Source organism: Eriocheir sinensis, chromosome 8 (assembly GCF_024679095.1).
Source record: "Eriocheir sinensis breed Jianghai 21 chromosome 8, ASM2467909v1, whole genome shotgun sequence".
Lineage (NCBI taxonomy): Eukaryota > Metazoa > Arthropoda > Malacostraca > Decapoda > Varunidae > Eriocheir > Eriocheir sinensis.
The window spans coordinates 18,875,508-18,889,948 of record NC_066516.1 but is presented as its reverse complement, the minus strand read 5'-3'; the positions used below and the strand labels follow the sequence as shown (position 1 = coordinate 18,889,948).

General features: G+C 38.7%; 2 protein-coding genes across 6 annotated transcripts in view; both read left to right on the top strand.

Annotated features, from left to right (window-relative positions):
• The window catches only part of LOC126995631 (uncharacterized), a 36,462-nt gene extending 28,841 nt beyond the window's left edge, over nucleotides 1–7,621 (top strand). For all 5 annotated transcript variants that reach the window (XM_050855362.1, XM_050855361.1, XM_050855359.1 and 2 more), the window contains 4 exons: nucleotides 384–522; nucleotides 2,231–2,418; nucleotides 3,416–3,635; nucleotides 3,993–7,621. In XM_050855362.1, the coding sequence (XP_050711319.1) occupies nucleotides 384–522; nucleotides 2,231–2,418; nucleotides 3,416–3,635; nucleotides 3,993–5,951 (2,506 nt within the window). In that variant the 3' untranslated portion in view covers nucleotides 5,952–7,621. The remainder of the gene's footprint in view (nucleotides 1–383; nucleotides 523–2,230; nucleotides 2,419–3,415; nucleotides 3,636–3,992) is intronic.
• Nucleotides 7,622–8,495: 874 nt separating this feature from the next.
• Nucleotides 8,496–14,441, top strand: part of LOC126995630 (uncharacterized) — a 55,124-nt gene continuing 49,178 nt past the window's right edge. Inside the window, exon 1 of the mRNA XM_050855357.1 lies at nucleotides 8,496–9,125. The gene's annotated coding sequence lies outside the window, so the exon portion shown is untranslated. The remainder of the gene's footprint in view (nucleotides 9,126–14,441) is intronic.

Genomic DNA, 14,441 nt, shown 5'->3' with positions numbered 1-14,441 from the left:
TTGAGAGCAGGAAATGGTACCTTCTCAACTAAAGATATGTGACCATGTGCACTTTGCAGAAAAGGTGTTGGTAATAAATCAGTACTGTGCAGTACTTGGGACCTGTGGTGTGCACAAGAGATATAGTGGCATTAGAAGCAGTTTGCAGAATGCTGCTGGGTTTGATTGTACAATTTATAGAGGACATGGTGTGAGGGTATGATGCCAGCTTTAGACCTTGATGGGGATTTTTTTGAGTGCATGGAGGAGTATTCTCATGGGTGATATAAGTTGTGCTGGAAATGAAGCAGGTGCTAACTCAGTTACCAAAATAAGAAATGATTAGAGGAAGTTCAGAAGTCAGATAATTGAGTAACTTTCATTAATTACTTTACCCATTTCAGTGCCCATTGGTTCCTTGCAATCATATGCTTTCCGGGCTTGGAGAGTCCTGTACGGATATCAGACGGCCAGCCAATTCCTGTTATTCCTTCTGAGAGACCCAAGAGACGGAGATCAGCTCGGCCCAGGAATAGGATTGAAGTGAGTTTTAACAATTTCAACAACATACTGATCAGTTTTGCATCTTTGGAAATACAGGTGATTTAGTTGCAGCGCCCAAGTCTTGGGTGTGCATGATCATGTTCTGGCAACCTGCTATCTTACAGCATGTCTGATTTCATGGATAATATATGATAGCCTACACATAAGAAAGAGCTGTCAGTTTCAATAGTATGCTGGTAACAATTACAAGTACTGTCAATTATAGTTGATGTTTAGTTAAAAAAATTTAGTTGCAGACAGCTGTTTTGTTAAGTTATAGCCTACTACTCTTCTCGGAGGTAGACAGTACCAGGCTGTTTGACACTTATAATCAGTGATTTTATAAATCAACAAAATAGCTCTCTGTGAGTCCTAATACAGTAAACCCTCGGTTTTATGGACTAATTGGGGGGAAACTTAATCCATTGATGCCGAAAGTCTGTAACAAGAGTCAGAAATTTAAAAATATGTATAACAATAACAATGAACCTAATAACCGTAAGTATACAGTTTTTATTGTATGTTGTCTGCACAGCCACACAACACACTTGGTGATGGACTGCAAGGCATTGAGGCTGGCAGATAGCCAGTGGGGCCCTGTGGGGGTGGGGTGCCCATTTTGTTACACGCATAATACAAGTATGAGATGTGCACCAAGTCCCCAATTTAGGAGTGATTTCCATTCCTCCAAATCTCATGGTAAAGTGGAAATTTGTTAATCTGAGCAAAACAGTGAGATGTGTTCCTCTCTGGTGTGCGGGTGGCCACTTGTCACCATGGTAACCAAAGACATGGAGCATTGCCATTCTCCCCAATATTCATCAATATTGTAATGCATTACTCTAAGCACTTTACCGACACTCACAAACACTTTGCTATTTTCCATTACATTTATATCCTGGAATGATACATCAGACTTTCTTGTGGCTTAATATATTCTTCATGTGAATGGGAACCACAAGGAGGAAAATATTTCATCATGTGGGCTAAAAAGACATATCAAATGTATTTGAGACGAAAAGTACCAAATCTGGTATGTTCTTACCAAAGTTGACAACCATTGTTTGAACTAATGTAACTGAAGGATGTGAGAAATGTCTAGCAGACGCTATAGCAGTTACCAGGTACGGCTGGTTCGAAAGTTATTCTCAGTCGGTCCCCGTGGATTTCCAACCCTTTGATCTTGTCCATTAAATCCGAAATCTGTTAAAAGCTGGTCTGTTTTGCCGAGGGTTAACTTTTTTTTTTTTTTTTTTTTTTTTTTTTTTTTTTACTCAAAATCAACTATAATTGACAGTATTTGTTATTTTTGCCGGCATATTATTGATACTGACGACTGTTTACTGTGCGTAGGTATGAAATATAATCCACGAAATTGAACATGCCATGTGACAGCAGGTTGCCTGGGCACGATAATGCACACCTCAGACTTGGCTGCTACTATAGTCCCCATGTTATGACAGGGTTTCATACTGGGGAACTTGTAAATTTGCCTGGTCATAAGGTGGATATAAAATGGAAGTGATGTGAATTAATATGCAAAATGACCCCTACATTCAATCAATAAAATAATGATTGTAGTAATGACAGCAGTTGTAAGTTATCTGGTGTCATTATTAGACAATTTTCCTATTTTATTTTGTTCCCTTTATAGATTTGCAAGAAGATTTCTTGTGTTATTCAGCCTCAAAATTTTGTCTTGTAACAGATTCCCATTATTGATGATGGTGAATGGAGTGACAGAGATGAAGCTGAAGGAGATGAGGATGAACTAGAGGAAGATGAGGAGGAGGAGGAGGAACAGTCTACCAAGAAAAACAAAGAAGAGGAATCTAATACTGAAGAGGAAAATCAATCTGAGAAACCAGATTCAACTCCACCACCATCCATTAAGCAGTGAGTTTTTGTAACATTTATTTCCTATTATTTTTTGTTCTACCAATTTTATATTTCTTTGACTTTGTTTATCTATTATTATTATTATTATTATTATTATTATTATTATTATTATTATTATTATTATTATTATTATTATTATTATTATTATTATTATTGTCATTATTATTATTATTATTATTATTATTATTATTATTATTATTATTATTATTATTATTATTATTATTATTACTATTACTATTTCTGACTTCTTATGTATGTAATTTTTTTAAATATTTATTTACCTATTATGTATGTATAACCCTACATTGACAGCATCAGAACCCTAAAGCAAAGTGAAACATTTAACCTCATTGACCTGCACATATATTTGTGGGTAACCTCAAGATGTGCATAAAAAAATGGGATTGAAAGTGAATGGAAGTTGTTGTATTTGTTTGTTCCACAATTTTGTCATCAGCCAAAATATGTAAAACTATATTATTGGAAAGGTAAGAAAATGCTGTTACATGACATTCAATATTCAGGAGTACAATGTGTAAACAAAAGAAAACCCCTGAGTAAACTTGGGAAGCAAAATACAATTACATGTGTTAAAACAAATATATAGCCACTTTTATTCACATTACTGATAAAATACTGGTGTGTAGTGTTCACCATGACAATACCACTTTACCTAGAGACTTTGGGTTTGAGGCAGATTGAAGTGGAAGGATGGATAAGTGTAATGCTTGTATGATTAAAGCTATAGGTCTAGGCAGAGCTGTGAAATTTATATTGGAAGATGAGCAATTTCTGGGAAATTGTCAAAACATGCCCATCTATAGAGGAGCTCTTTTACCCACCACCCCTGTCCTTTCGGGGTTAAAATACTAGACTAATTCTCCATCTGATGTTTATTTATCTTAAATTTCTCAGTCTACCTCTTACATGTAACCCACAGTTAACAACCATTTTGTCAAAACTCATTTTCATGATTCATTGCTCTCCTTTTCAGACCATGTATTTTAATATTTGACTCATTGAGTGGGGCCAATAGAGCTCGGATTGTTGCTACACTTCGAGACTACCTGACAGTGGAACACAAAGTCAGGAAGGGAATGGAAAAGCTGTTCAATAGAGACACCATGAAGGGGGCTTGTCCACGAGTCCCACAGCAGATGAACTATTCAGACTGTGGTGTTTATACTTTGCAGTTTGCTGAAAGCTTTTTTGAGGTAAAAAAAAAAAAAGTCACTTGTGAATTATTTACTTTTAGACTATACATTATTGTAATATGATGACAAATTTTGAGAAGTGCTTTTACTCAAGGAAGGTAGAGAACAAAGCACATCAGGATAGGAATATATTTAGCAGCATGTAAGGTAATGTCATGCAAAGAAAAATTCTATTCATACTCCTTGCTTTATCATATTTTCAATTTCTGTTTCTTATTGAGAGTGGAACAATCTGCAAGCTTACTTATGTTAAAAAGCATGCTTCTTCTGCAGACAACTAATATCATTTCCCATATTAATTTTTATAAAACATTGAGTTTTAGCTAATAACTAATGAATATTTATTTTCCTTTTCAGGATCCCATCAAAGACTACACATTTCCAATTCGTTCCTTGCGCGAGTGGTTTCCTCAGGAAGTGGTGAGAGGAAAACGGGAAGCCATCGCTAAATTGATTGCCAACTTAATGGAACAGCACAACCCTAACCACAGCTCAATAACTTTGCCAGATATATACTTCTCTTCTGATAAGAAAGAGAAGAGTGGAGCAAATATGACTCCCATTCCTGCTGCCTCTGAGCCGCAGAGTGGTGTTCCGGTATCCAATGCTCCTTTAACTAAGATAGTCAACACCTCTGCACAAAATGTGATTGCTGGACAGGACATGAAAAAGACAGCAAGTAATGTGAGTAGTGAAAATGAAAATAGACCATCTAATGAACAAACCACTGCAAAGTTGATAAGTATTTCACCAAACAAAATAATTGAAGGCAAATTAAAAGATGGTGAAATTAAAGTTTATCACACCAAAGATGGAAGCACGATAGCAAGACCTGTTCTAACTGCTAAGGCGATACAGAACAAAACTCTATCAGGAAAGTCTCTTCCTCTATGCATTGCCAAATCAGATCAGTCATTCTCTGTATGCACAAGTCAGTTAAATGTGAAAAAGTTTCAAAAACCTAATACTACTTTCATCGAGAGAAACATTTCTGTGCAAAAGATAAACACAAATCAAATGGAAGGACATGCCCAGGCAAACAAAATGAAAAGACAACTAGTGGTGGATAATGATGAAGCTAGTTTTCCTGTGCGAGTTGACAAAAGAAAAGTTCCTATGAAAGAAAGTAACATGTCACAAGCCCATAGGTCTTTGGTAGCCACTGAGACCATTGCAAGTGCAGCTAATCACAGTGGTCTTAGTTTGATAACAGCTGCATACAATGGGGATTCTAATGAAGCTGAACAAGTAAATACTAGAAATGAAGGAGTGAATGTGAATGGAAACAAATCAGGTCTTCAGCAAGGAACTGCTGATTTTAGTGGATTGAAGAATGCTATAAATTCTGATGTAAATGGAATGCATGCACAAGGTTTACATGAGAGTCTCTTGAATGAAAAAGTAAAAAGTCCTGAAAATAAGGCAGATTTTCAAAATGGTGGAAATGAAACTGTGAATAAAAGTGTTGAGGGTGAAGTTTTGCAGGTAGTGTCTACTTCACAGTCAGGTCAATCAACATTTAAACCAAAGATATCTTACTTACAGCCAACCAGTGTTGTTGGAATGCCCTCTACGAATTTTATTACTTCATCAGCAACAAATATATCTGTTCAACAAAATACATCTCATTCTAATGTTGTTTTCTCATCAGCTAACATTGCAAAATCTGTTGCACAAACAACTTTTACTACTGGCACTTTGTCAAGAAAGGTTGCCAATCCATCAACTATACCAAGTAGTGCTAGTTCATTTGATGTGGAAAAAACCCAATCCTTAAATCAAACTGTTGATGCTACACAGACTGTTGATGGTAGAAGTCAAATAATTTTTGATGAAGATACATCTGAAGTTCTCCTCATTATGAATCCAACCAAACCTACTCATGCTGAAGCCAACAAGATAGATTATGAAACTCCACCCTCCAAACGACAACAAAATAATATTATCAATGAGGAGAAAGATCACATGGATGCAGTAGAATCCTCAGAAGTAGTGGCATCCAAGAATGTAGTAGTTCAGCCTGCATCCAAACCAGGAACAACTTTGCAACTGGAGAGAATTGAGCAACCAAGTTCACCAGTTCGTCGAGTTGGGGCAGATTGCAACCCATCAGCCATGACCTTTCCTCCTGGATCTTCTTCTCCAACACAGGCTGGCTCTGGAACCCCTGCAGTTTTCAGGTTCAGTGAACGAGGCACCTCATCAGGTAGGACCATTGCACCCCCTAAGAGGTACCGTAATGAGGACGATGAAATTTTTCCAAAGAAACGTAGAGATAAACCAAACCCAGGAAAGTCACGGAATATTCTGAGATAGGGGGATGCTTACGTTGGAGAAATGTACTAGAAAGAGGGTTAACATTTTTATAATTGCAATCTTTTACAACATTCGGTATCAAGTTGAAGAAAGGAAACACTCGTTATTGGACTTAAAAGTTATAAATGCCAGTGAATATTCTGAAGAGATGTATTGGAATTGTGTGAATTGCTCATTTAACTTTAATATCAGATAAAACTATGACACTATATGTACACAGTAGTAGCTCAGAGTTGCTATTTATCATATTTCAGAAACATGAGCCCATTTTATTTAGTTTTGCAGTTTTTCTGAACTAAGAATTTTCTCAAAAGTTATAGGATACTACTTTTAGCTTTGCATTATTTTTTAATTGATTACAACCAACATCAAAATACATATTACAGTTAAAAAATGCAGTGTCAGTGATGTATCAATTTTTTTATGCATAGTGGAATATTCATAAATCTCATTAGCCTCTTTTCATTTCAATTTCAAGTTATTCTCTAAGTATCTGTATGGACCAAGAGAACCATTGGGAATATCTATAAATTTTATATTGTAAGATATTTTGGTACCACTGCTAAATTTAATCTATCTGTCAGTTACAAGAAATATGTTAAGACTTAAAAATCTACTCAAGTACATGTACATAGGAAAGAAGTTTAAGGTTTTGTACGAGAAAAATTGTCATACTGTCATATTGAGGCTGTCACATGGTACTATCACTAGAGGACATTCATTTATTAATCTGCTATGTTAGCAGTTATATTTATAAACATATCTGGTGGAATTTTGTCTCCAAGTCTATGTGAATTGCCTGATTTGATGAGTCATGTCATAAAGGGTTGTAGATTTGCATTAAAAAATATGAAACTCAAAAAAGTGTTACTCAGGAAATTCAGTGACAAACTATAAAATACAGCGATGAGTTTCAATTATGTAAATATTGAGATGTACAAACTTTGTTTCTTATTTATAAATGTTTACTTGTGTGTTACTGGAGTTCACTGCTTTGTGTGTGGAATGATCAAAGCAAGTTGGTGTATTAAAATTGTGGATGCTGGACATGCATGTAATATTTTGCTTTTTAAACATTGGAAGGGTAACTTGTTGATAGAATCTCTTGGCAAATAGGGGTGACAGGGTTGTGTCGTCGTTGTTGCTGTTTACACACTGGGGGGATATTGGGCAGACAAGTCCAAAAAGGGTACTACAAATGTAGTCTATATTGCAAATCTGTGATGAGAAATGTGTGTGGCCACTTTGAAACATGAAATAGATGTTTATGTACAAAAGTTGTTAATTTATCCATTTAATTTAGTTGTTACCTGTACCATTACTGATGTGTTGAAATATGAGTTATACAGTTAATGTATTCTTTCCTACACAAGCTGAAGCTACTATGCAGCTGCATTTGAAATGATAAGGGAAAAGTAAGTTGTATTGGATCCTTTTGAAATTAAATATTATTTTTCTCATTTCTTTTTATTTACTTATTTATCATCTTTCTTTTCTTACTAATATTCAGTCATTCCTAATTACCAGGAAAATGTTTCAGGTCACTCAGAGTTTCATAATAAATTTTGTAAGAAAACTTGTACCCCATTAGAGGGGGTTTCTCCATTTATTTTGTAAGTAAACTTACTGTAAGAATGTAATTAATTAATAATAAATAATATTTTTCTGTACTTGGCTGAATAAATTACCAGAGAGGGATTGCGCGGTGTGGATAGAGAAATACTCATGAATTACTGGCAAGGGGTGGCAGCCAGGAATACCAACCACGTGTAACTGGCAGCAGTCATTTTATTGGTGCTTCTTTTGTCTGTGTGGCTAAATTAATTATTGTTTGAGGTAAATAAACGAAAGATCAAATATACATTGGTAGGCCATTCATGTTAAAAATGATGTACTGCAGCATAACTTCAAAAGTGGAGTATAGAAAAGGTGTTAGTGCAAGTCCATCGGCACAGTGAATAGCTTACCTAGGTACGAAGGATAAGAGTGCAGGGGTAGTTTAGGGGACAACAGTTGTTGGTTAAGTCTGAAAACTAGACCGGGTTTTTAAAAGATTTAACATCACTGAAATAAAAAAAGTGCCAAAATTCACCTTAGACCAAGCAATATTTTGAAGGAGTTGCACAAGTGTGGACAGTGTAACCTGTAAGAAAAGGAATATGTAATGAAAAAGGAGACTACAAGATACCAACTGGCCTACACCTAGGAACTCCTAAGAATGAGCATTAGTAGTCATCTTTCCCCATCCATAGATCTAACTTCTATTTAAAACTTACAATCGTATATGCACTAACTACATATCTGCTTGATTTCTTCCACTCATGCACTACTTTATTCGTCATCCAGTGTTTACCTACCATTCCTAAAGAAGTTAATCCATCTTGTGCTTGAAATACCCGCTTCATATGGCAACCCACAGATATAAGTACGTACCACCTCAACTTGCCTGCCGCCTCCCATCTACCCACGTACCTTTTACCTACCTGCCTCTCATAACACCTGGGCATACATTCACACGTATCTCCGCGGAACCGTCTTGTAAGGTGCTTTGACTTAACTACAAGCGTCTTTATAGCCGTCCGTCACGTGAATCCCCTGCTTGTTTCGATTTCCCGCTCGAGGAGGAGGACGAAGCCATGAGACGCACCAGTGGATCGTTGACAGCAGCGCGAGGTGGAGGTGTGTCACGCTATCCGAACAACTTGACCCTCTGCTCTAGACAAGGCATAGTGGACAGTGCAACCTGGAAGAAAAGGAATATGTAATGAACCTCGCACCGGAACTTAAGATTGGAGAAGTGGATTAATAGTGAACAAGAATTAACAAGAAATTACCAAATAGCACCTCATGTGGACAGTGAAAGAGAAAAAAAAGAATATATTTGATGAACCTCTCGCCGGAACTTAAGATTGGAGGAGAAATGGATTAATAGTGAAGAATAACAAGAAATTACCAATAGATTATCGTGTGCGTGGAAGACATCAGTGTGAGCTTGGTGCACGTGTAGGGGAAGGGACGAGCCTGTACCTGCCAACCTGCCTGCTTACCTACCTGCTTGACCGGCGCGCTGACTGCTTCAAATGAGGAGGAATCTGTGCGCTTTTACCTGATTGCTGAAGGATTAAAAAGGAACACTGAGGAATCAGCCTCCCGTTTAAATCATCAAGCCCCACGGTATGTATGTGTTTGTGTGTGTGTGTGTGTTCATCGAGATCGTTGTAACTCGATTTTTTTTTGTCCCACGGTATGTATATATGTATGTATGTACGCAGGCATGTCTGTATGCACGTGTATATATAAAAAAATATGTATGTTTGGATGGATAGATGGACTGTTTTGGTCATCATCGTCTGTTATTTTTTTTCTTGCACTAGCCTAATAGGACATTTGGAGGGGTTGACATGGTTGACATAATAGAGATACGGAGTTTTTTCTCTTGTAAGTAAGAAACAATAGTCGCCATAATCTTTTTTTTTTTCACCTTCTGCATGATGTTACTTTGCGAGTAGTTCGCCAGTGTGCAAGAAGGAAAAAATAGTCACCCCAAGAAGACTAACTTTCAAGTCTCCATCATCGGGTTCTTTCATCATTCATTATAAAAGAACATACAGTACTTTTACTACGACTGCCTCGGATTGAGTTAGTAGCCAGCAATACACTTTATTAAGCTATATTTTTTTTCGAGGAATAATTGCTGGGAAAATCAGCAATGCAAATAAATTCAATGCGCAAGTCAGACGGCCGAAACTAAATCCCAGTATGGCAAAAAATAAAGTCTGATAGCCTACCAGTGTTGATGTACGGAAGTACAATCAGCGTATGCAAATAAAATAGATGATACAAAATTAAACAAATATAAAAGGATTATGGCTTATTTTATGGGATATAATGAACCACCAAATACAAATTTAATAAATCCTATTGGTTGTATTATGCTGTCATATCAAGCAGTCCACCACCCCACGAGCAATGCCGATGATTGCACGCGAGTGTGTGTGTGTGTGTGTGTATGCGGCTTCAATCAAAACATTTTCAGCACTGCACGACCTTGAATAGATCACATTTTCTAAGAAATCCATACGGTTCACTGTCTTTCTTTCCCCACCCACAGCCATTTCGTAGATTATATATTATTGATTGTATAGATATAGTGTTGATCTTTGCACTTTTGATAATTTGTGTTTCCACCACCTTTCCGTGTCCTCATCTATGGTGCTTAAAGCACTCTGTATAAATTTGCAGCGCATAGCCTCGCACTGCCATACAAATTCAGACATTTTGCAAAACAGTCGGTGATAAGGTGAGAGAGCATACTTGTTTTTATTTCGTAAATCTCTCTCTCTCTCTCTCTCTCTCTCTCTCTCTCTCTCTCTCTCTCTGAATTTTAGACTCTGGCCATTGGCTAATAGTCAGCCTAGTTATGTATCTAATAGCTGATACCATTGCAGGTTTAACCAACCGTTAATCCGCCTCCTTATATAATAGCAATTTAGAAACTGGAACTGTGACCTTAATCTTTAAATCTGTTGGACAATTGGGGGCAGTTTTCGTGCTACCCAGCTTGAGTGTAACTGTGTGTAGTATGGTCCACATGACTCCCGGCGAAATGTATAGAGTTGGCAAGATTTCCTCGGCTGATCATTATTATTTGCCGTACTTGTTATCGGGGCTTCGTTTAGTAAATACCTGTCGTTCAATTATGGGGCCCGCGTTTTACCTACGACGTCCCCTTGGAGTCACAGTTCTGATGTATGGCGATACATTAAGTTAATCGTAAAGAAAAATTATTGTCTACGAAGTTATGTCACAAAAAAATGAAAAACCTGGATTTCACTGGCGTAGCGCTGAGGCGCAACCCTTAGGTTAGAAATATAATACAAAGACGCCATGCTAAGGCGTAATGGTGTATTACGTCAGTGTAACACTAATATTTAACACCAAAGTATAACGCCAAAGTGCAATTCTAAGTTGTAACGCTGAGGTGCAATAATTCACGCCGCCACAGGCTCTCTCTCGCTCCCAAACATCGCCGGTAATGTGTCGTAGCAACAGCAAGTCTACCCTTTTCCTGCCTCCGATTCTCTCCTCCTCGTTCTCACTCTCATCTCTCTCTCTCTCTCTCTCTCTCTCTCTCTCTCTCTCTCTCTCTCTCTCTCTTCCAACAAGTCATAGTATCCCTGTAATAAAGATTCACATAGCCATGAGTGGTTTTTTTTTATGTACTCCTACATAAACACACACACACATAAAAAAAAACATTTATTCTTATTGGAAACTCCAGTGAGGCGTTAGGGCAGAGTAGCTAAAATCAGTTCTATAAATTATCCCAATTAGAGCCTCCGTGCGCCCCGCCATCAAACAGTGCTCATGCCGCCTTGCTATGTAGGGCATCGACTTATTTCCCTGGTCGGGTGTACTCACTCGCTGATCAAATATTCACCAAGAACATTTGTTGCATTCTCTGCTTTCTCTTGTGAAGTCCGTGTATTCGTTTTTCTTGTGTGTCCTGATATCCAACCAATTTAGATCTATTTTAGTTTCAAACAAGATAGTAAAAAATATTGATGTATTTAATTTACAAGAACGTTAAGATATTCGTGAAAATATAACTAAAAACAGTAAAGGTAACTTGAAAAATACTGAGTCTGAACATCAGAAGAAAAGCAACACATGCCCTGAACTTTTGGGTGGTGTACTCTGAAGCTTCATCGTGGTCTTGTTGTTTGTCTTCCGTCGGGGTTCCAGAAAAAAAACCCACATCTTGCAGGGCTCCTCTTGCTCTTCAGAAGTCACACATCTCGTTTGGCCACTCACCTTGGCGTCAGCGTCCTAATTCATGGAGAGACATTAAGTTGATCGACGGCGGTGATAAAGAGCAACAAACACGAGTTCCTTTAGCTATCTCCTTGTCAGCGTTGAGCAAACTTCATCTTCGAGTAGCGTACGTAGTGACGCCTCGATCGATCATTACTTGCGTTGCGGCCTCCCACCACCCCTCGCCGCACTTTGGTCCCCTCGCCACACTCGTCACGCTCAAAGAGAACTTCCAGGAAACAGTTGCACTAAGCCCATGTAGTTTGCCGTGATGAGGGCTGATTTTGACCATGCACGTCTAACGCAGAACAATGACCTATGCTCGACACTCGCTACGTAGCAGGACGCAGTGGTCAGCCTCGTTGTGGGTGTATCGCGGTAAACAGTTGCATGTTGCAGGGTGGTGTTGAGGAGCCACATGATTCGCGCTCCTGCCTGTGTGCCCGCCCCCCACTCACGCCCGCCGGAGCGCCACCATCACCACCTGCACGGCTGCAGCCCGCCGCTACTCGAGTACTGAGCCGCATGTTTATGTGAAGTGCCGTATCCTTTGCTTCGTGAGGGAACAGTTAGCGATACTGTTTGTTTTACAGGTTTGTTGTCTAACCACTCTCCTTCCTTCCAATCGGTTCGTCATTCTTCCTCCTCCTCCTCTCTTTCTCCTCCTCCTCCTCTTCCTCCTTTCACCAATGTCTACTTCACTCTATAGAATGGCGAAGGTTGCGAGGAGACCTTATCGAGGTCTATAAATGGATGAAGGGCTGTAATAAAGGGGATGTCAATAGGGTCTGGTAGTAAAAGAGCCAGGTAGGACACGTAGCAATGGTCTCAAGTTAGACAAATTCAGATTCAGCAAAGAAATAGGCAAGAACTGGTTCACAAATAGAGTGGTGGATGAATGGAACAGGCCTGACAGACATGTTATGGGTGCCAATACCATAGATACATTCAAGAAGAGGTTGGATAAATTCATGGATATATAGTGAGGTAAGGTGGGGTTAGGGTAACAGGAGCTGCCTTGTATAGGCCAAGCGGCCTCTTGCAGACTCCTTACGTTCTTATGTCTCTCTCTCTCTCTCTCTCTCTCTCTCATAATAAGAGGAAACAGACAAAAGATCCCCCCATGAGAGCCTTGAGAGAGAGAGAGAGAGAGAGAGAGAGAGAGAGAGAGAGAGAGAGAGAGAGAGAGAGAGAGAACGCAAAATACTGTCCATGAAAAAAAAAAAATTGTAAATATGATAATATAATAAGAGGATAGAAAGGGAGGATAAGTATGAACAACATTTATGGAGTTCTTAGGTATTCCTTCTGGAGTGCTGAGCTGCATGGTTATATCCGCCTCATGATCATTCGCTACGAGCATAAACAGTGACGCATGGGCGAAGGTTGCTGTTGCTGAGTTGCGTATTTGTGTTTGTGTTCACTAATTGACGCCTCGCTGCCGGTGTAAAGGGCGGTGATGAGGCTACCGCTGCTCTTCGCTGGCTCTGCTTTTGTTTTTATATTTTCGTTGATTTTATTGTTTTCAAGCCGTCATGCCATTGATTAGGGTATTTATTTTCTTTTGACTCTTCCTTCATATCGCCTCGCTAGTATACGTATCAGGGTGTATAAGAACGTAATTTTTATCATCATCACTTTTACTGATTTATATTTTCGTTGATTTTATTGTTTTCAAGCCGTCATGCCATTGATTAGGGTATTTATTTTCTTTTGGCTCTTCCTTCATATCGCCTCGCTAGTATACGTATCAGGGTGTATAAGAACGTAATTTTTATCATCATCACTTTTACTGATACCACCACCATCACCACCACCAACACCACCATCATCAACAACAACAAAACCATTATGTTTCCCTCACCCCCGCCTTCCCTTCTGCACAGCAAGGGTCTGCATGCTAATTAATTATAAAGTGTGTAATCTTTATATTATTCTCCCCTCCGGTATGATTATCTTTTCATACACGCTTTAGGGATAAACTGAGTCGTATAGCAACAGCAGCGGCGAGAGGCGGGAGGCGGGAAGAGGAAGACGAAGAATTTACTCTATACGCTTCTATTGTATTATGTATATTTATGTTTCGTATTGGTATTTAGTGACTTTCTGTATATGACGATCCTGTACGCGTATGGACATCCATTACACGTGTATATACATTAACTGTCTCCTTTGCTGTAAAAAAAAAAAAAAAAAAACTCTCCCGTATTCTCAGCCCTGTGTTGACCCTGTATTCTCAGACGCTTCCGGCCTCAACAAATATTTCCGAAGGCCGCAAAGAAAATTAGTCTGGTTCTCATGAGTGTATACGACAGTCATGGTGCAGAAGCTTTGTTAAACTCACGGGGTTCATAAAACTATCAATGGATATATCCAGAACCTTTACGAAATCCGTATCAAATGTGGGTGTGTAAGCCTCGAACAGTTTGATCATATGGGCCCTGCTGGTCTCTGCAATGTCATGTATGGGCAAAGTTCAGTTCCTCTACCATGGCAGATGTATTTGCTGTGGGATAACTCGTTTGACGTCTCGGTTAGCGTCACCCCCCCCCCCCCAACCTCCCGACACATACACATGGGTATACAAGGATCTGCAGGAGGCCAGTCGGCTTATACGGTGCTCGTGTCTGAAGCCGTTAAGTACAAGGTCTAGATTTTTTTTTTTTTTTTTTTTTG